The following is a 22,896-nucleotide window of genomic DNA, read 5'->3' as shown; positions in this document are numbered from 1 at the left end:
AACCAAGAAATTACCTAATAATACATTTCTCAGAACATATTCTAGTTGTTGGGAAATGATACTGGCCAAAATTATCTTGTTACATTGTGTGCATATATGAATATGTAATAACAAATCCCATCATTATGAACTATTATATTGCACCAATAAAAAACAGGGAAAAAAAAAGAATGCATCTCATTTGTTAAGTGATACATGAGTATACCTAAAAAAGGCTGAGACAAAAGGAAAAAAGGAAAACTAAGAGAAAGAGTACAAGAAATAAAAGGAACACATCCAATGAGGTAGTACATGATATAATAATTACTATATAGTTACTGACAAAAGGGCCTTAACATTGCTCAACAAAGAATCTACAATAAACTCCATTTAATTTTGAAATAGATATCAGAATAAATGAATTCAAACCGAATAGTGAAAGACACATTAGAATCACAGGTAATGTTTAAAATAGTAAAAATTATATTCCAACTATATTAAAAACATCACATACTTGTATCAAAATATTTACATCGACGTGGGCGAATTATTTCCTGGGCATCTTGAGAAGCAACAGATTGTGATGGATCATCATTGGAAGACTGAGTTTCATCCTCCTGACCTGATGAATCCTTTATATTCTCTTCCTATGAAATAATAAATTTATTTAAGATGTAAAGAACACAGTTGCACTGCAGATGGAACACCATGGTGTTCAAAGATTGTTTTAAATATAACTAGAAGACTAAAATAAACTAGTAGCAACATGATGCTGTGGTTTGGCCCTTGGAATAGGAAAAAGAAAATTAGTAGAAAAATTGGCGAAATTCAAATAGTCTACAGTTAACAGTACTATATCAGTGATTTCTCAGTTTCAATTAATCTTTATTTAACATAAATTAAGGGAAATTGGGTGAAGAATGCAGAAACTGACTTTTTTTTTTTTTGGCAATACTGGGTATTGAACTCAGGATTATTCTACCACTGAGCTACATCCTAGCCCTTTCTATTTATTTTTGATTTTTAAATTTAATTTTATTTTTTTGAGCTAGGATCCTGTTAAATTGTTGAGGCTGGCCTCAAATTTGTGATCCTCTAGCCTCAGCCTCTCAATTTGCTAGGATTACCAGTGTGTGCCAACAGACCTGACTGAAGGGTAAAGAAACTTCCTATGGCAATTGTGAACCTCTTCTTACATCTAAGATTATATTAAAAAACAAAAACAGAAAAATGAACACACATTGCCAATTTTGCTTTATTACTTAAAAGCAATAACTTAAAAAAAATTTATGTAAGCTCATATGATTGAGAAAAGGTACTGAAAAGAAATATGAGATGACAATGACCAAATTGCTGTTTATTATTATATTATAAACTTCCATAATATTTTAAAATTTAACATTCAATCTCTTATTATACCTAATTTACAAACCTCAAAGAGCTTTGTATTTTTGTTTCAGTCATCTATTAAGGGTCTTAGAACATATATCCTCCACCAATACGAAGGCAAATACTGTACAGTGTATAACCTTACCTTATTTTCCCCACTGCAGCCACTGTTGTCGTCATTATCAGCATCTTCATCATCTTCACCCTCCTCTTCTTCCTCTTCTTCCTCCTCATCTTCTTCAGGTAGTCGAACAGTACTATCATAACCATAAAGACTGAGAAGTTCATGAATTGGCATGTCGCCTTCCTAAATAAACCAAAATAAAAGTCAGTTTCTGAAATTGGTGATTTCTTATTTGTAGACTATACCACAACTATACAAAAGATAACATCAAGAATTTTCAAATAATAAAAGGTAAAATATTTCTAAAGCCTAGATCCTAAAATCTTTTAAATATTCATATAAACATCATCAATTATAATTCCAACCAAATCACTGAAAAATAGTGATAACATATGCAGGAACGATACTGAATATATTAGTTACGTAACAAATATATGGCTATCATAATCCAGAATCATTTACTTGAGCAATCCTTGCCATCTATGTTATGGAACTCTTCCGTTATCTCCATTTCACAGATAAAAGAATACAGGTAAACATTTCCTTCAAAATCACAAGTTACACATCATGGAGCCAGATTTAAATTGGCTAACTCAAAAAGTCCATAAACTTATCAGTACACAATGGTGCCTTAGCCAGGAACCTTCTTTAATCCTCCTAACAAACAAACCTTCTGTGGATGAAATAGATATATCCTTATTCAGTGAAATGATGCCAATTTTCTGTAGAAGGTGCTCAACTCTAATCAGTAATGAAGTGATATAAGTATCAGGATGACATGACAAAATTATGATTATAAAAAGTTTAATCCTAATTATTTAACCCCCCCCCCACACACACACACATAAACACACAATGAGCAAAAACAGAAGTGTTGGTCAGTTTAAATCTCAGAAAAATGGTACTTGTGAAATAAGACATGTTTTATATTTCCCCAGCATTTTGTGCCTTACTTATGGAAAGAAATCAGTTCAACCCATGTGTTGAACACATTGCTCAGAGACAATGAGTATGTCAGAATGTAAAATAAAATCTGATATTATCACATAGATAACAAAAATTAACCCCCATCATCAGGAATCCACACTCAGTAAGTAATCTAACAATTATAATTTGAAACTCTTTCTTTTGGGGGGTTGTGTACTAGGGATTGAACCTAGTGGTGCTTTAACCTTTTATTTTTTTATTTTGAGACAGGGTCTCACTAAGTTGTTGAAGACATCACTAATTTGCTAAGGCTAACCTCAAACTTGCAATCCTCCTGTCTCAACCTCCCAAAACGCTGGGATTTCAGGTGTACAGCACCATATCTGGCTTATAATTTGAAAATTTGCTACAGGAAAAAAATACCAATTGATACTTCTATTTCCGATTGTAAATGGAAACCAATTTGTAATCCTGTATCTGAAAGAGAAACCAAGGATTTGCAGAAGGTATAACCTGAAAAGTGTTAACTATCATGTAAGATATTGTCACTCCAGCTGAAATGACCAGTTGACATACTTAACTGACAACTTTTACACTATGGTTATGTACAGCATATAGTGTTTGAGGTGTTCAAGGATCTGGTCTATGCAGATCTGGCCCATGTACCAAGGATCTGGTATAGGACACTGAAACTGGCCAATCAGGAGTCAGTACTTAGTAAAACAGAACTTCAAAATCAAGAGGAAGAAAGAAAAGATACAGAAAAGGAAAGTTTTATACACAATAATAAATAGTTGTTATCAAGTATCTCTTATGTTCCAGGAAGCTATGATACATGCTTCTCTCTCTTAAGCAGTCAGAACATTACACAATCTCATTAGATAATCTTAAAAAAAAAAAACAAAAAACAAACAAACCTAGAAGGAGTGTTTGCTACCTTTATTTGCAAATGAGGAAAACAAGCAGACAAACAGAGTGCACTGAGATAAAAACTTTATTGTAATACCCAGACCTCCTAATCCCACCTCATATAATATTAAACTCACCTTGCATCCCAAATTAGAAGCAGGTTCAGTACCTAAGTTACTACTATGAACAAGAGTCACTAATGCCACCAGTATGAATAAGAGCCCAAGCAGGAACGACTAGTAGAGTGGTTTGCAACTAAGATTTATATAGGCTTTAAGAATTCATGAAGATCTTGTTCCACATTTAGCTTATCCTCAAAACCATCCAAATGTATGTTACTATTTCCCCTAATTTTTATTCATGTTTTAAAATTCAAGATGAAGTCTCACTATCTTGAACTCACATTTCTTATCACAACCTCCCAAATAGTTGGGATTACAGGTGTACACAGCACTGTGCCCAACTACCTTCAAATTTTTAAAACTGAATTAACATATTTTGAGAGACCACACAACTACTTAAGTGGCAGTGCTCTACTTTGAACTCATCTTCTAGACTAGAGTAAAACACTTGATTTACTCTAAGATATAGATTATCAAATAAATATCCTCCAGTTCTCTATTGTTGTTCTTATTCACAAGAAGTAAAACCACCTTGAAGGCTTATTAAAACAGGATGTTAGGCCTCACCCAAGTCTCTAACCTAATAGGACTTAGATGAGGTGTCTAAGAATCTTTCTTTTTTAAAAGTTCCAGGTAATACTGCTGGTACTAGTATGGGACCACCTTGAGAATCACTAATCTCAGAGGTCTAGTATAAGATATCAGCTAATCGGCCTTTCCAGTGAAAGTAGTAAGGCTTGAATATTTTCTTTAATAATGCTTATCACCATTTTGTTACCCTACAAAAGATTATATACTAACTGAATATTCCACTACGAAGAAGAATGTCTGACATCCATGATCTCATCAAAATTTTTCCCTCTTGCATGCAAAGATAGTGTGACTCACTGCATAAAAATTCATTTCTCAAAGAAAAATTTAGCAATCCTTCCAATATTGACTAAGTGAAGAACAGAAAGGGTGAAAAGTGGCCTCAGTATAGTGCATTTGAAGGAGAACTATTTGAATTAGAAGAAAACAGTATAGAACTGTGACAGAAAGAAGACAGGAAGTGGCAACAGAAAAAAAAATGAAAAATCAGGTCAACTTGATTACAACAGATACACTTTACAGAAACTAGCAAAAAGAAATTAATTTCAAATAGCTACACATTACTGAAAGATCAGTTATAGATAAAGTTAGGATTGGTATTTTTGTTTTTAACCTGGTTTCTCTAGGGTTACTTAGCTTCTAAAAGGAAGTGTTATACTCAAGAACTTTTTTGAGGTATGATGATTTATTGTTACTGTTAAATTAGAAATATTGTTTTTAACTCAATTTCACTGATCACCAGAGAACTGCAAATCAAAAACCACAATGAGATATCATCTTACCCCAGTCTGAAGGGCTATCATCAAAAAGAGAAGGGAAGACATACACTGTTCGTGGGAATGTAAATTAGTATAGCCATTATGGAAATCAGTATGCAGGTTCCTTAAAAATCTAAAAAAAGAACTACCATATAACTCAGCAGCTCTACCACTGGGTATATATCCTAAGGAGATGAAATCATATCAAAAAGATATCTGCACACTCATGTTCATTGCCACCCCATGTACCATTCACAATAATCAAAATATACAATCAGCCCAGATATCCTTCAGTGGATGAATGGATAAAGAAGATGAGAAATATTTATAGAATACTATTTGAACATAAAAAAGAAAGAGATCTCATTTACTGCAACAAGTATGAAATTAGAGGTCATTATTCAGTCAATTAAGAGAAATATGCAAATTTTCATTTGTGGAGATTAATAAGGACAGAAAGAAATAATGGTCACTAGATACTGAGAAGGGGATATAAGGGCCCCAAATCAAAATATAGAAATTATTTTTGTTTCTTCCTTAACACAGTAGGGTACCTACTTGTTAAAACAATCACATATATTTCAAAATGATTAGGACAGCATGAATTCCCAACACACAAAAATGACAACTGGCTTAAGAGAAGGAAATGCTTACTGCCGTGATTTGATTATGATATACTGTACACATCTACTGAATGACCATAATGTACCCCATAAATATGTACAAACATCTCAATTAAAAGAACTGTCTGTTTGTATATGTGTATGTGTGTATATAAGATAAACAGAAAAACATAAAAAAACCTGCAGAGGGATAGTATACAATTCTTATTTTTGACTGGACTCAGAAGTAGAATCTCTTAGAACAGTCTGCATCTCTTGACAATCAGTTCCTCTTGTTTTTCTTTAACTTCCTTCATTCTCTTGAACAATAATTTATTATATACTGTATACTCTTTCTTACATTTCTTAGCACACTGTTTACTTAGAGCAATTCATCAGTATTTGTGTGCAGATAACAAGGTGTTAACTCTTGGATGATTTGGTACTGAATTTCATACATTCTTTGTTTACGGAGTTTCTGACAACATATGATGGTCATCATCTTCAGACAGACTGAAAAGTTCATAGGTTTCTCCTAGCTCTTTTAGACCCCAGGCAACAATGTACAGCAGTATTCATCAGTCCAGACATGTCCTTCTGTCCTTTTTTTCAATAACCAAGTTGAGAATGTTCAGATTGTCATCCATGATTCAACTGTGAACAGATTTGTTTTTTTCTCTAGTTTTCCTTGGTCTGTAAATAGAAGTAACCCTTACTCGGTAGTAGGCAGACACAGTATGACCCAGATAACCGGCGCTTCATGATTTGTTTCTGGAATGATACCAGTTAAAGAAAGACAACTGTCACAAGCAGTGAATCTGGGACATTTAGAAACTGACAGCACCAGGTGACAAAAGTTGATATGAAAAAGGAAAACCAGAAAAGTAGAAGCAAAGAAAATATATCTTGGTGGCCCTGGAGCTCCCAAGGCCTGGTTACCCTTAATGAAATCCCTTGAGTCTTATGCCAAATTCTTCATTTTGGCAGTAAATTCTAGATGGATTTCTTTCTGTCTTTGTACTCCACAGGTTCTGATGCTATGCACAGTAATGCTATCTTATACAGCAAATATTGTTATTTCCCTCTTGGGAAAAAACAAAACTGATGAATAAATTCGAACAACAGTTCGTTACTATATTAGGAGCTGTTAGTCACCTGTTTTAGAAGACTTCTCATGTTATTCAAGTCTGCATTCTACCAGGTGACTAAGGAAGGGGCTTTCAACTTAAATTGGAACATCAGAATAACCTAGCAGTGTTTTATTCCCATTCATACAAATATTAACAGAATAGAAAAGGGGGAACAAAGAGGGAACACAGTAGATCATAGCTGTGGGTCACAGATAGCTTTGAAATTAAGATTTATTTAGAGGTCATCATGTGCCAGATATTGAGCCAAGTGCTTTAGATATATTGTCTTTATAATAACAACTGAACCTTAACAATGTTAATCCCAAGTCACCATGCTGATTAAGGAGTGCAGCTGAATTATGAACCCAGGCAGCTAACTCACTTACTTATATATGTATATATATTGCCTTCCTGAATTCCTGGAAACCTAATGTGGTAAGTGCACATTACCTTGATGTAGTATGAAGATAAAAAGTACTGGGTTAATAGATTATGAGGAACAGTGAAAATGGGCATAATACAAGTGAACAAAAATATAAGACTATGCATTTACTTATATATTGTGCTTTAAGAAATAAGCTATCTAAGCACTGAAACAAAAAGGGGGCAATCATATCTGCATAAGCTAAAGGGAAGCCAAATAAAGGTAAAAATATAGACTTTTTAAAAAGACAAAATATCTAAAATGAAGTCTGTTCCACGTGTAAGATGAGAGGGTAAAGTTATCAAACACATCAGTAATAAGGCTGGAGTGTTGTCAATCATCTGGCTGAAAAAGAGGTGATTTCTCTCTTGCACCAAAGGGTTAGTCATTAAGAAATTATTGTATGTGGCAACAGATGTTAGCTAGCCTAGATGTTAGGGCCATTAAGTGGGTAGACTCCTCTTATATCTACTGTACCAAATTGGACAAAACCATAAATGCTTATGAAGAGAGGAGAAAGAAGGAAAGAACCTTATTTCCAGCCAGGAAGACCTAAGGGACCACATTCAGATTAGAGAGATGGTTCCTAAGATAATCCAACCTCTTGGGGTTGGGGCTTGGTTAGAAGGTAAACTATGAAGAGATGAAGGCAATGAACTCTTTATAATCCCTTCGCTGGGCTTTCTTTTGTATTTATATAATTCAGTTGTATGTATACTTCAAGAAAAATCTCAGTCTCTCACATTTTAATTTTTATTCTCCAGCTCTGGAGATTCATTGGGAACATGCCAAATGTAAAAAAATATATATTAAATATTAATATTGCTAAAGTGTGATTTTTTTCCAAAAATATATCTAAATGCATAAAGATACAGCTAATCCTGATCTTTCTTTTCCCAAATGAAGTGCTATAATTGTGTCCAATTACTAATATCTGAATTTTAAGAGTATTTGGAAAACAAAGTTAAACTTGAGAACTGCTAAATTCATGGCAAATGAAGTTTCTTTACTCTGGGAATGATTTTGATATTCTTCCTACTATCACTACAATAAATTCTAACCTATTTATATCTATTAAAACATTTAAAAAAAATTTTTTGTAGTTATAGATAGATACAATACCTTTTTTATTTTATTTATCTTAATGTGGTGCTGAGGATCAAACCCAGGGCCTCATACATGCTAGGCAAGTGCTCTATCACTGAGCTACAATCCTAGCCCCCATTAAAACATTTAAATACTAAATTTATTTAATTAAAATACCTTTAATGTTGACTACATACATACAATTATAATAGTACAAATTAAAGCTGCTTCTATCAACAGTTTCCACTAAAAAGTTAGAATTCAAATCAAACTTAAAGCCATACTATGCAGTTACAGTCACTTTATGAACGAATTATTAGGAGTTTGTTCACAATTACTTCATAAAATCATTACATGCAACCAATATGTCAGGTGAAAAACACACTGTCACTTTCTAATGTAATTAATATTTTGTTTCTATAAAAGCAAATGTAATCAACATAAAATCTTGTGCATTTTTTAAAAATAAGAACAAAAACAAATTTGGTTTGATGCATACCTAACAACTTTATAACTATAGGAAATATAACATACCAGCCCTCAAACACCTTAGCTTCAGATTACATACGAAAGCATTGGTGATACTCTTAAACCTAAGATTTCAATAGTTTTTGAGAAAAGTTAAAAGAAGAATGTGAGAAGGAATAAGACTGGGTGAAATAAAAGGATTGGTTCCATTGTCTTTTTTGTTACTTTTTCTAACTTTTATAAATAATTCTATTTTAATTACTATTTCCTAAAGAGGGATTATTTGAAAGCAAATTTGGGGGGACTAAGAGGAGATAGAAATGTGAAATAGAGAAACAGGGAAAGATAATGATATACCTATAATATCAACAGGACCCATTAACAATTTTATACTGAGTAAATGTTAATAGCCCATTCTCTGAAATAGAAGCAAACCATCATTCCACCTCATAAATTATTACACACTGTACTAACACAGAATGTGATAATATGGAAAATATAACATGTCCCTCCTATGCCTATGCCTTTTACCCCATGATAGATTATTTGAAAATATAGCTAAAGTTTCTGTGACTATAGGCAAACAATTGAAAATAACTGCCTTTCCATTTCAGAAATATATGAAGCTACTGAGTGATAAATTAATTGTTCCCTGCCCCCAAATATACAAATTTGTTTGAAGATGGATCTCTTGGTAGAGTGCTTGCTTAGCATGCATAAGGCCTAGGGTTTAATCCTCAGTACCATCCACAACATCCATTTCATAAATCAATTGTTTCCCTTGATGTTCACCTAGGTTTTGATTCCAAGCAAATTATCCCTGTCTAATGCTATCTAAAGAAGACTTCTAAGTTTTTAATGTGCTTTTAATCAATTCTTGAAAGGTTTTGTGATAACCAATATACATCACTGCCACCAAGACCGATATTCTTCTCTGGCTCAAAATAATTAAATTATTAAATTGCTTAGGCACTATGGATTAAGTCAGCTCTAATCACTAAATGATCCAAAATGGTACCATCTAATAAGACTTGCCTAAATGGCAAGAGAATTTCTTTATAAGCTCTTAATTTTTTTTTTTTTTTTTTTTTGTACCAGGGATTGAACCTAGAGGTGCTTTACCACTAAGCTACATTCCTAGCACTTTTTATTTTGAGCCAGGGTCTTGCTAGGTTGCTTAGGGCCTTGATAAATTGTTGAGGCTAGCGTTGAACTTTCAATCCTCCTGCCTCAGCCTCCTGAGTCACCGGAATTACCGGTACATACTATCATGCCAGCTTCAAACTAAAATTCTGAAACATAGTCATTATTACTATGAAAGTAAAAACAGTCATTTTTCCATACTATATATTCCAAATCCTTAAAAGTTGGCACTGTCATTTATCTAATGTTCTTTTTAACATGGAGTATAAGCAGATCATATTATAGAGCATGCCAGATTGATTTATGTAGTCATTCATTCTTTTTTTTTTTTTTTGGAGTGATCACTCTGCTATGTACCATAAATTACACTGGTGAACAAAACTGACAGGTCCCTTCTCCTCACTAAATTCGTGGAGGCTACAAATAATAAATTAAATAAAAATTTAAAAATTGAGTTAGGATTTTAAAAAAGCATTGAATAGGATACAATAGTGGTTAAAACCAAGAAACGAAAAATAACACTAACTGAGGAATAGGAAAGACCATTCTGTAGGAGCAACAACAAATCCATAGCAGCTAGCCTTTGAAAATATGTACCAGAGTGTTTATTTGCTGAAAAAGTTTCAAAGCAGGGAGAAACTGGAATATCCAAGAACAAAGCAGCTAGTATGGTTATAAAATAGCAATAACAGGGGCAATGCAGTATATGGATGAGAAATCTTATCATTCAGATAGCCTTGCACAAGGTTGAATTTTCTTTAGGAATAACAGGAAGTCAGGAGGTTGAAATAAACTCAACTACATTTTCAAAAGACCATCATGGCTGCTGGGAAGAAATATAGTAGGAGCAAGACAGTAAAAGAGGAAATGGGAAACAAGTTAAGAAGCTATAGTAATAATCTAGGATAGAAATGACTGCAACCTGGGAAGAGAGGGAACAAAAGAATCAGACAAGAAATATTTTTGTGGGTAGAAATGATACGCTTATTTAGAAATTTGATATTGGGAGAGAAGGAAGCTAACTCCCTAGTTTCTGACTTAAACAAAAGGGTAAACAGTAATAGTATGTTTCAGAGATAGAGAAGTAGGGAAGGAACAGTCACAGAAAGAACAATCAACAGTTCTTGCTTGGATATTTAAAATTTAGAGATGTCTGTTGAAATATTCAAGCAGACATGCCAAGTTGGATGAACAAATTGGAGATAGGGAATAATTTAATACTAGCAATATAGAAAAACTGAACATATACAAAAACAGGTTGATCAGATTTTCAAAATTTGTTGTGCACACAATTCAAACCTGCTTAATGACATTGAAGACCTGAATCCCATTCCCAGAGATCCTGATTTCATATGCCTGGAGAGAGGCAGAGGAATCTGTTGTTTTAAAAATAAATCTATGGACCAGGGTTGTGGCTCAGTGGTAAATTGCTTGCCTGGCATGTGTGAGGCACTAGGTTAGATCCTCAGCACCAAATAAATAAATACATAAATAGACAGATAGATAGATAAAAAATATTAAAAAAATATAAGTCTATGACAACTCTGATGATGCAGCTGACCCTCATAACTACACTTTGAGGTGCATTTATCTAGTTAGAAACAGGAGGGAAAAAACACAAGTTCCAGAACTGAGAATCAAGAAATGCAAACATTTAAATCTTGGCTAAAGGAAGAAGAGTCTGCAAGACAGTCAATGGTGCGAGGGGGAGAGAATGGATAGAAAAAAGTAAAGTGGGGTACTCCAGAATTCAAGTAGAAGAAGGGAACAGTAAACTGCATTTATCAGCACTGAGAAAAAGTGAGGTAGACAGAGAAAAGTGAATATAATAAAGAATATAACAATTAATGTCAAGGGTCACCTTGATAGGAAGGGACAGAACAATCCAGAACACTTTATGCAGTAAATGGGAGATGATGACAATTCTTAAAATATTTTGGCTTTGAAGGGAAGTAAATAAAAGGTATAGTAACTAGGGAAAAGTAGTAGGAATGTAAGAGGAAATTTAGAATTGTTTTACTTTATAGTTCATTTTGACCCAGCCCTGTGACCCCTTACCAAATTCACTACTGAATTCTATTATTTCACATAATAAAACTATTTTTTAAACACTATTTAATTTCAAACTTTAAATATTCCACCTATGATCAAATGATATTCCCTGAAACCAGAGCATCAAAATTTCAATGTTTTCTCTCTCCACAAAAAAGTTATAACTGCTTCATCCTCTAGCTCTTAATATTATTTACCCTTGCAAGATCCTCTATTTCAGAACTGAAGTTTGTTTCTCCTTCCATCATTTCTTCCTCTTCTAATGTTCGTTCATCATCAAAATCATGAACCAGCATGTCAGCTGATGGATCAAATTCATGGTCATCTGATGTTGCTGAACCTCCTGGTAAAGAATATTTTAAAAAATATGGTAAACCAAATTAGGTATATCTTATTAATTTAGTGTACATACATTACTGAAGCCACATATAAGTAAAAAAATTATCACAGAAAGTTATAACAGTAAATATTACTGCTTTTTAAAATTCCTGAACTTATTCATTATCACAGACACACTCACACTCACACACAAAACTCTTCTAGGAGAGAGCTTTACTGTTGAGCTACATCCCCAGTCCTACATAAAACACTCTTCTAAGAGTTTAGAGTTTGACCTGTTTTTACTCCTATAGGTTCAGTTACAACTGCAAAATTGAGGGAGGGTAAATATTTATAGCTTTAAAAACTGTGCTGTAATCTTCTGATTGTGAAGCTTAAGTTGTAAAGAATTGATCATATCAATTAAAAATGACTTTGGGTGTAGGAAAACTCACAATCTTAACCATTTAAATACTGTTTGATAGACTCAATGAGCAATGAGTAAGGATCCCTCTGCCCCCTGAGAATACATTGTAATGTGAAATAAACAGTCATTTGAATATACTTATCTGCTGCATAAAGACCTTTGGTCAATGACAGGCTGCATATACAATGGTGCCTATAGCATACAGTTTAGGTGTGTAGTAGACTATACCACCTAGGTTTATGTATACACACTCTTCAATGACACATTTATCTGGAATGTATCCATATCATTGAATTACCTGGGACACAATATAGTATAGTGAAAATACAGATGAACTCAAGTATTCTTCTATCAGCACTTCCTTGAGAACACATTCTAATATTTGAGTAGGTGACTTTAACTTACTAAGTTGATTTTGTTCTGAAATTCCTCAAAGACAGAGATAAAAGCAAAATTTATTAAAATTGCATACAAAAACTCTCTTTGAAACCATTAAATATAGTCTAGGGTAACTATTATGGAAGCCTGTCCATTTTTATATTGGTGATTAGGGAATTTTGCTAGACTCAATAGGGTCAATCTTTGTAATGGTAGACTGTAAAGGCTGGGAATTATAGTTTCTATAAATTAATCAACAAATTTGACCATTGCCAAACCTGGACTTAAGTTTGAAAAAGCATTACTTAACATCAATTTAAACTGTTTGAAGTTATATTAACAGATGTACTAATCCTTTTTCACTCTAATAAGAGAACTATTAAATAAAACAAAGAGACATACAGGTTGACTTTTAAAAGCCAGACTACTAGGGATAAGAAAATACCAAAAGCTCAGAGCTCTTCAGTCACCTTCCAAATTTTTTAAAAATAAGAACCATTTTTTTCTGCTTAGTATTGCCAGATAGTATGCTCAAGCACTTCACATACAGTACCTCACTAATCTTCAAACAATTTTATCAAGTAGGTATCGTCACACCATTTAAAAGGAGGAAAAAAAAAAGACTTTAGGTTTAGAGAGTTTAAGTAGCACCCCAGAACTCATAGGGACTGTAGGTGGCAAAGATGGAATCTGAATCCTGTGTCTAATTCCAATTCCTATGTTTTTACTGCACTCCATGCCTTATGTAAGTCCTTAAGTATCCTGTTTCAAAGAGTACTTAAGAACAGCCTATTACTAAGATGAGTGAATCGCAAGCCAGGTCAGACAGCAAAGCACACTATGAAGGCAGTGTGCTCAGAGGAGCATTTAAAAAAATGGTATTAAATATGAATTACTAAATATATAACTGTTAGCCAAATCATATATAAGATTATATTAAAATGAGTTATTAATAATTATCAGTTTTAGAATTACAAAAAACCTAGAAAAGCATACTATCTTAATTTCTACTGGAATTAAGAAAAACTTGGCATACATTTAGAAGGGCATCCTAACAGTGAGTGAGGGTTTCCAGAGGAAACGGTTTCCATAGGAGCACAATTTAAGAATGATTAATTTAGATGTAGACTTTTGTCTTAATTGTTATCTCTTTTTTCCAAGTTTTCAAAGGAAACTTTCAGTTCACACAGGAATCTTCCGAGATACACAGCAATCAATAATTAAGTCTTTCTACAGATGATGCTCTACTTTTCTTCTCCTTTATAGACAGAAACACCCTTAAAAAAAAACCAAACCTCATACCATTTCTTTGTACATTATCCTAATCATAACATAATTCTTAAATGCATGTATTATCAAAAATAATCACACTAATTCCTAACTATTCGTTACTCTCTTACCAACTAAAAACAAACAAACCTCAAGCCATGAATACACAGTATCAAATCACAAGTACTATTTAACTTACCAGAAGTCCCTATTTTTTGTCATCATCTGTAAAGCCAAGTAAGACATTTCACTGCCTCAGTACATTAAATAACAAGGTGTAGGTGAATTTCTCCCGTTTCATTCCAAATTCTCGCCCACATACACACTGCACTTTTTTCTGTTAACTTATTAACTTTCAGTTTCTGTTGTTTTTCTAGCTTTAATCTGACTGTTTTGTTTTATCTGACTTTTTACCTTGTTTTTTAGGTAACTAATCATCCTAACTAACTAATCATCCTATTCCTTTCTGTCAATTGCTAGGTCCATCATTAGGCTGTTTACAGGACCGGGGGTGAGGATCGGGGAGGATACCACAATAATAAATTCTTAGGAGTAGGGAGTCTAGTGCGTTGTATACATAAAAATTTGCTTCAGTGTTAAGGCAAATATCACAGCTTTATCACAAAATGCCATCTTACTGCATAAAAGGTAGTTTATGCCTTTTCAAAGATTCTAATGGCTACTAGTGTCATAGGTAAAGCTTTTCATTGTACCTCCACTTTGGTTTACAGGTTACATTGGCTGAAGTCTTGAACAAACCACTTAGTATGGTCATGTGATTATAATTATTAACATTGATTCCAAAGTACACATGCTATAAAGGGCACAGTCTTTTGCCATGGACCAATTTTTTTTTTTTTTTTAACATGGGGCTTCTAATTCTTGATTTTCTCCATTAACTTTTGTTAATTCTCTACTAGCATTATTTACAACAAACATTATTTTCTGCAGAAGCCTGATATTAAAAAACATTGTCTAACTCTAAATATTTTCCTCAGTCTGAAAACAATCTAAAAAATAAAATAATCTACATATATAAGTATTCAACAAGTAGCAAAGGTGATTAAAGATATTTGTGTTCTTTAACCTCCATTATTCTTTCTGTTCTGCCCAGGCTGATGCAAGCTGAGTTTAGTTTTGGAGAAGTTATTTTTATATATTTATGCACTTGCTGCTTAATGCCTCAAAACTGATAAAAAAAATCTAAACAGTCTAAATATTAATGAACACTAGAACCTTTTTTTTTGCAATGAAAATGATCAGTTTGAAAAAAAATCCTGGAAACAATTCTACTTTCTAAAAAAGATATGATGATATAATACTTATGTGAGGTCAGATTACTTCCAATTTCAACCCATCCAGAACATATCTATAAACCAGAAAGCTAAAAATATCCTTGAGTTTCAGAAACGTCACAAAGCATGTTAGAAAAAGTAAAATGTTTTCAGTTGAAATAAAGACAAAATCAACTGTAAACTGAGCACTCTAGTTATTTACAAGGGTTCCGGAAGTAATCTAGTCCAACCCTAACGTATATAATGATTTTTAATCATGAAAAGGACCCTGGACCATTATTTTAAGCATTTCTGAAAAAAAGCTTTCTTCCTAAAACTAAAGACACAGAAAGGTGATTGCTACAATAATATGGAATAATGTGGAATGTATCTCATATCTAAATATTCAATATATGTGAGATGTGTTTTAAATAAAACATTACCAGGCCTCAGAAGGCTCCCTTTCACACTCTTCTACATAGGGATGCTCCTTAATCCAAATAACCCATGACTTGGTAAAGTCCCTGGAAACTATGGCAAAAAGACTAGTACCTGACTCTTTCCTTCCTGCTCCTGAACTTCAATATGAATGCTGTACCCAGAAGTACCAAAGATCCTGAGATCATGAGAACCCTAAATCTTAAATTTAGATTTTATATAAAATATTCTAATTTTTAAACACCACTACAGTGACCAAACAAAAAAATCTGTGACCCTAATTGATCACAAGTTTACACCTTGAAGATAGGAATAAAAGAACTGTATCTGAGGGAAAATAAAAAATTCTAGATGAAAGGACAGAGAATAAAACTTGATCCTACTTAAATTTAAGAATTGCTTCCTTAACTTACAATACTATTCAATTCTTGAATCTTTTTTTACTCTATTTTCCTGCCCCAATAAATATATTAATAAGTTTTTTTTTCTCAAATGAAACATTCTGAATGTCCTACACAAATAAATGTCTAACCTAATTGATTCCCTCTTAAAGCATACACTTTGCATATGCTTCAATTCAAATAACAACTTGAAATCATAATAAAAATTCATCAATTCATCAATGAAAAAGAGGAAAGGAGGGGAAGGGAGGAAGAGGACCCAAAAATAGTCATGAGGACAAACCCACAGCAGCCTCACCTGTACTTTCATGGGCAGTCAAACATTTCATCCATTTCTTTTTCCCCAGAGAAAAGAAGCATTCAGAAAAAAAGCAAGTCAGATAACAGTCTAACTCCTCTAGCCTTTATGCAACTAATAGGACAAATGTTAGGCAATTATAGATCATAAAAAAAATATAGAAAATACTTACCTGGACTTGAAGACTCAACAGATGGCTGAAGAGGGGGAGAAAAAAAAGACAAATTAGCATTTTTGTATAGCACATCTTCCCAAACAATATAGGAAGCATCTGATGACAAACATCACACCAAAAACTATGATAAGCTTTAATGTCTGAATTGTTTTAAAATAAACTAAAACCTTCAACATAACCCTTTACTTTCTATTATATTTAAGCATAGAGAAAAATCTAGAATACTACTGAATCTAGAAAGAAGATAATAATATGAAATTCATTCAGATTTTAAAAGCAAAAGTGGGCCTCATAACATGTGGATTAAGAGGCATGATTTTAGATCTTAGAATTTTCTGAAATACATTTTATCTTTCCAATAAAGAAAAAACTATGCACAAAGTTTGCTATCAAACTGGTCTATGGCTTTAAAAAAATGAATTGTGAAAATGGAGGCAGAAACAACTTAAAGGTATCATTATAAATAAAAATTATGTTGTAAGAAAGAAAAAGGAAAGAATTAAAAATGTTATGTGAAGTATAGGCTAACTTTAACAAAAAATAATTATTTCTTAAAAGTTATCACAGAATTAGTAACCATTCAAACTAAAGACTAGAAAGGGTAGGTTATCTAAGGGGAGACTGCAAGATTTCCAATTATAACGTTTCCTCTACTGTACCATTCTATCTCTCATAAATTTAACCACAAGCAACTGGAAAACATGAAGATGAAAATTTGTAGGAACTTATGTCAGTAAGTATGTGGTTGTATTTTACCTCAATTGTTAATTTACAACTATAAACAAGTTTTATCTACATATTCCTACAAGACAAATTCAGTAAAAGATGTTTAAATGACATAAATTTATAAATAAAACTTTGCCAATTCATTCAGAGGTACCTATTTCACGTCCATTAGAAGACAGACAGGGAGGAAGGCCAAAAGCACTAGCAATAGAATGATAGGGATACTGTAGTATTCTTTGCTTCTGCTAAGCAATGGGACAGAGAGAGGCAAGAAGAAAAAGAAATTAGGAAAATGATGCTTAATTTTTCAAAAGCTAGGGTCAAAGACAAATTCCTATAAAATGTTTTAAGTTCCATTTTGAAAATTGTATACAGTGTACTATTTTAAGTATGGCATTCTAAATTTCATGGTGACTTGGGTTCTTGGGGCACACTTTTTCAAAGGTCCTATTTTTTTTCCCTATCAATTCTTGGAATGGTTCTTTCTTATAGCATTATCTAAAAAAATTAACAATATCTAGTATTTTATTTCCAATGCCACAACACTACAATTATTTAAAAGTTACTCTGCTGGAACAGCCAATATAATGCTTTTTTCTTCCAATTAATTACTCCTGAAGAGTGGGGGTGACATGAAGAGAGTAATGTAACCACAAAAAGGGTTTCTAGCTTGCTTAACATCTTTTGGGGCACAGCTACGACTTGAAATGGTTTTAACCATCACAATTATTACACAGCAAAATAATATTGTAAAATATTAATTCACTCATGTTTCATGCAGTTAAATTTTATTTTCCAAGTATAAACCCAATCTCCATACAAGGCTACAGGAACATTATTGACCACCTTCATCAGATTGTTCACTACCACAGGGAGTAGTCTTACAATGTTGGTTTTCTTTTCTTTTTTAGTACTGGGTATTGAACTCAGGGGTACTTAACCACTGAACCACATCCCAGACCATTTGTTTTGTATTTTATTTAGAGACAGGATCTCACTGAGTTGTGTAGGGTCTGGCTAAGGTGCTGAGACTGGCTTTTGAACTTGTGATCCTCATGCTTCAGCCTCCCAGCTACTGGGATTATAAGGAGTGTACCATCACACCTGCAATGCTGGTTTTCTTTTTAGAGAACTTTTAGAACAAAATTTATATGACATAAACAAGAAAAACATGCATTACTTATGAATTAGAAACTTAAGAGAAATAGTTCTTAGGCAAATATTTAGTTTTAATTTACACTCCAATAATTATCTCATTTGACAGTCTTATGATAAAAAAGGCTTTCTGATTAAAAACAAATTACTAAAATTGAAGGGTATGTTTTTACTGACACTACCTAGAATAATTCTAGGGATGCTGAATTGCAAATGGTATCTACAAGAGGCCTCACCAACCCTAAATAATCATTATTTTATTGGTCAATAGTTACCACTTTAAAGTTCTGAAAAGGTTCCAAATATTTTCCATTTTTTTTCAGATACCAATATTTAGAGAACTGGTAGCATTTGTAAGTATAGCCCACATAGAGCAAAGCACACAAAGTTCAAAGATTACATCAAAGATCACATTACATCAGAGATACTGTAATGTGTCAAGCATTGATTAGCACGGAAGAGCAAAAGGCAGAATGGTTTGCCCATATTTAGTATCCATATACATTTTAGTATTTTACATCCAAAATAAAATTTTATGGTGTCAGTTTAGGAGACAGGAATGAGATTAGTTTCTTGCAAGTTAACTATATCCAATTAAATAAAAAATGAGCTTCTAAAACTAGCATCTGAAAACAGTTCATACTGTGAACATTACATTGTTCAACTGACAAAATGATTATCTTTCAAGATAAAATGTGAGCTTATATTATAATATGGGAAGTTTCAGGGTGGAATGAGGGCAATTTTTATTTAGCTATGAAAAAATATAGAACTAATTTATATTTACATAATGCTACACATTTTCAAAGGCATAGTTTCTTGATCATAACCGTAAATCTAACATTACCTTATTTTATAGATTAGTAAACCCAGGGATATAAAATGAGATAAAGGTTCCACTGTGGTAATGAAGTCAGACATGAAGCCTACAACCTCTGACACCTCAGAGTTCTTTTTATACCTTCCAGAGAAAGAACCTCATAATTTTTTGCTAACTTTTTTCTCTTTCCCCTTACTTTCTATTTCCTTCTAAAATGGTTTTTATCAGTTCAAAGTACGTTTAAAATGTGAACAGAGTTGACATCTGTCTTACCAGACTGTAACCTATGTCTTTTTAGGAAGTGATATCTCTATCTAACAATACCCTCCAAGAAAACTTGCACCATTTACAATTACTACAGCAAATTAGAAAGGGGTAAGAGAGGGGGAAAATGAAAACAAACAAAAAATTAAACGTAAACAAGTGCTTATAGAAACACTTGGTTTCAGAAAAAGATCAAAATATGAGTGTAAGCTGGAAAATTTTTAAATTGTGGTTTAAGAATATTTAAAATGCACTTAGACCTTACTGGTAGAAAGGAGTTAGCTCAACAATTTTTGACATCATTTTGCCAACATGAACTTCCCCTTGTGATATACCTAAAACAGTACATTCAGATATATGTATACCATTCATTACCACAATGTTGTTCTAAGCAAAAAGTTGGGGGGAAACCAAAATCCATTTTAACTAGTTCAAAATAATATATAGCTCCTTCAAACCATGGGACACCATAAATTCATTAAAAAGGATGAGACAGACAGGTTTGTGTTGAAAGAGAAAAAAATGCTAAGAAAATTAAGATTTAAAAAATGTAGAATGTGCAACAAACTGGGGTAGAATATGCATAAATTTTTTTTTCCTCAAAAAGATACATAAGAATTTGTTCATAATAGCTTTTTCTAGGGGATAAATTAGGGAGAAGAGGCTTTTTTCAGTTTAAATTTTTCTGTTCTCTTGGAATTTTCCAATCTCTTTTGTTGAATTATAAACCATTTTCATTTTTTTCTCTTTTCAATTTTTAAAAAAACCTAGTACTTGGTACTGTTTTTTCAAAGTTATAATTTTGAAAATTTTTTGGTGCATATATACTTGTTTTATCAGAGATGGGAAACAATACTGGAAAGACAAACCTAAAAGTAATTAGTGGTCTGGGGATGTGGCTCAAGCGGTAGCGCGCTCGCCTGGCATGCGTGCGGCCCGGGTTCGATCCTCAGCACCACATACCGACAAAGATGTTGTGTCCGCCGAGAACTAAAAAATAAATATTAAAAATTCTCTCTCTCTCTCTCTCCTCTCTCTCTTTAAAAAAATAAAATAAAATAAAAGTAATTAGTATGCTAACTCAAATGAAAAAAGTGCTCTATTAACTTTTGTATAGCATGTTATCCTTGTCAGTATATTTAAGATTTAGTTGATAAAGTTACTAACAGTTATAACAAATATTCAATGCCTCCTAATTATTCAAATATTTCTTTTCACTTTTCTAGAACATGGTGGAAAATGGTGGGAAGTGTTTCATGCAACAGAAAACTGTAATCTGGAGATAAAAGATTGATTCTAGAAAAAGGCTAGACTATTAACATTTTTACAAAAAAAAAATTAAGGTAGTATAGTCAGGAAGTATTCCTAGGCTCTTTTATTTCAGCCAATCAAAAGCTTATTTTCCATGCAAATAAGTGAACAAAACTCCCCCCCTCAAACCAATTCCATCACCATTTCTTTAAGTGTAGCCAACATCTCCGTAAGTTATAGAGGCTAAATCAGATTCTCAAAGCAATTAAGGACAGAGGTCAGGAAGGAGTTTGGGACCCTATTTTTGGATAAAAGTTGCAGGGATACTATGCCCAGGGCTTAGTACCGTCTCCTGCCATACAAAATTATGTCCCATACTTTGCTGTTACTTTCAGAAATGCTAGGGTATAAAACAGTTAAGTATGTTTTGGAATTAAAATTAATAAACTTACAACAATAAGAATAATTTAGAGGATAGAATGATATTATGGAAAATAAGCATTAGGAATGCAGAAGGCTGTGTTCTACTCTTAACTGTGCCAGACTAACTGTATGACTTAGGAAAAACTGTATAAACTCTGCTCAAGCTCCACTTTCTCTATGATGAAAAATTTAGATCATTTCAATTTTCAAGACCCAAGTTTCTTACTTTTATTATGAATTGTTTGAAATGTGTAATACTACTAAAGAGTATTTAGCTAAATGAATGAACATATTTTCTCTTCTGAATAATTTTTTTTTTTGAATCTAGAACTATAAGGAAAAGACAACCTCAATTTGCAAAAAGTTATTTTAGGGTGCTACTTCACAAACTGCTTATCTACAAAATATAACAGTCATACTTCTAAGCCACAAAATAAGCTCAACAGAATAGACCCCCAGCAGTGAACAGTTTAATTACTGCAATAAACGTTGAAACCATTTGCAAATCTTCTGATCTGAACATCAATCAAGAAATTTCAATGAAGCTGTTTACTATTCATATGTAAGGGGGTGAGAGATTCGGTGCCCTTAAGATTCAATAGAAGTGTTTATTTCTAAATTATTTGAGAAACTGATTAGTCCCTCCAGAATTATCTTAAAATAATTCACTACTACTTCTTTTTTCCCCCCAGTTGTTAAGGGACCTTATTTCATTCATTTATTTATATGCAGTGCTAAGAATCCAGTGCCTCCTCACACATGTGAGGCAAGCACTCTATCACTGAGCCACAACCCCAGTTCCAGTGATTCACTTCTTTCTTTGTCCCACCAAACTTTTAAGTTTTCAGGTATTTCAACTCTCATACTTCCACTGAACTAAGCTTTTTAGGACTCTAATGCATTGGTGCTCATGCCTACTTTGGATAAAACCTTAATTTTTTTTGAAGTATAGACTAAAAATAAATAAATAAATACCAGAATATAGAATTATTTAAGGCTTAAATCCATTGCAGTGGAACAAGTTTTGCTTACAGTAGAAATTCACACACTGACATGATCCTATTTCCTTAAAGCACAAAATCCAAGTACTCTTAAAAAAAAAAAAAGTACTAAGGAGTATTTTTAAAAGAAATAAATAGTGAGTGAATACTTCATGTACCATCTTTAAAAATATTAAAATACTTAGCAGTATTAAATTAATTATTTTTTTCATTTTATTATAGAAATATGACATAGGATAAAAGAAGAAAAAATTAAAAAGAACAGGTCTTGCACTGTGCTGAAGCTTTTTTTTCCTTGAGAAGAAAGTCCCTTACATGTTTATAAACTTTGAAAATAAATGACAAATTGTTCATTCCCAAGGTCCCTATAACACATTCCTTATAAAACCCTAAGGATCAACTATTTCTTCCTCTTTTTTTCCTCTCTCTCAGTGCCTTCATAAAACTGTAACTACCCTTTAATTTCTTTTAAGTGTGACAAGGAGAGCCTCCTTTTAAAAGGATGGTAAATAATTTTAAGGAATAAACAAAGTGAAATTTACCAAAAAGTGCTAAGAAAGGGAGCATTTACCAT

General features: G+C 32.7%; 1 protein-coding gene across 7 annotated transcripts in view; it reads right to left on the bottom strand.

The window, feature by feature from the left end:
- The window catches only part of Mier1 (MIER1 transcriptional regulator), a 58,369-nt gene that overhangs the window by 27,160 nt on the left and 8,313 nt on the right, over window positions 1-22,896 (bottom strand). For 6 of the 7 annotated variants that reach the window (XM_026409299.2, XM_026409291.2, XM_026409311.2 and 3 more), the window contains 4 exons: window positions 16,680-16,704; window positions 11,902-12,047; window positions 1,514-1,675; window positions 494-626 (listed from right to left, as the gene is read on the bottom strand). In XM_026409299.2, coding sequence (XP_026265084.2) covers window positions 494-626; window positions 1,514-1,675; window positions 11,902-12,047; window positions 16,680-16,704 — 466 coding nt within the window. Of the gene's footprint in view, window positions 1-493; window positions 627-1,513; window positions 1,676-11,901; window positions 12,048-16,507; window positions 16,545-16,679; window positions 16,705-22,896 lie in introns of all 7 variants that reach the window. The other variant, XM_026409345.2, reaches the window with a different exon arrangement.

This window comes from Urocitellus parryii, chromosome 11 (genome assembly GCF_045843805.1).
Source record: "Urocitellus parryii isolate mUroPar1 chromosome 11, mUroPar1.hap1, whole genome shotgun sequence".
NCBI classification, from domain to species: Eukaryota; Metazoa; Chordata; class Mammalia; order Rodentia; family Sciuridae; genus Urocitellus; species Urocitellus parryii.
Note: the sequence above shows the minus strand (reverse complement) of the source record. Positions and strands in the feature narration are given on the sequence as shown.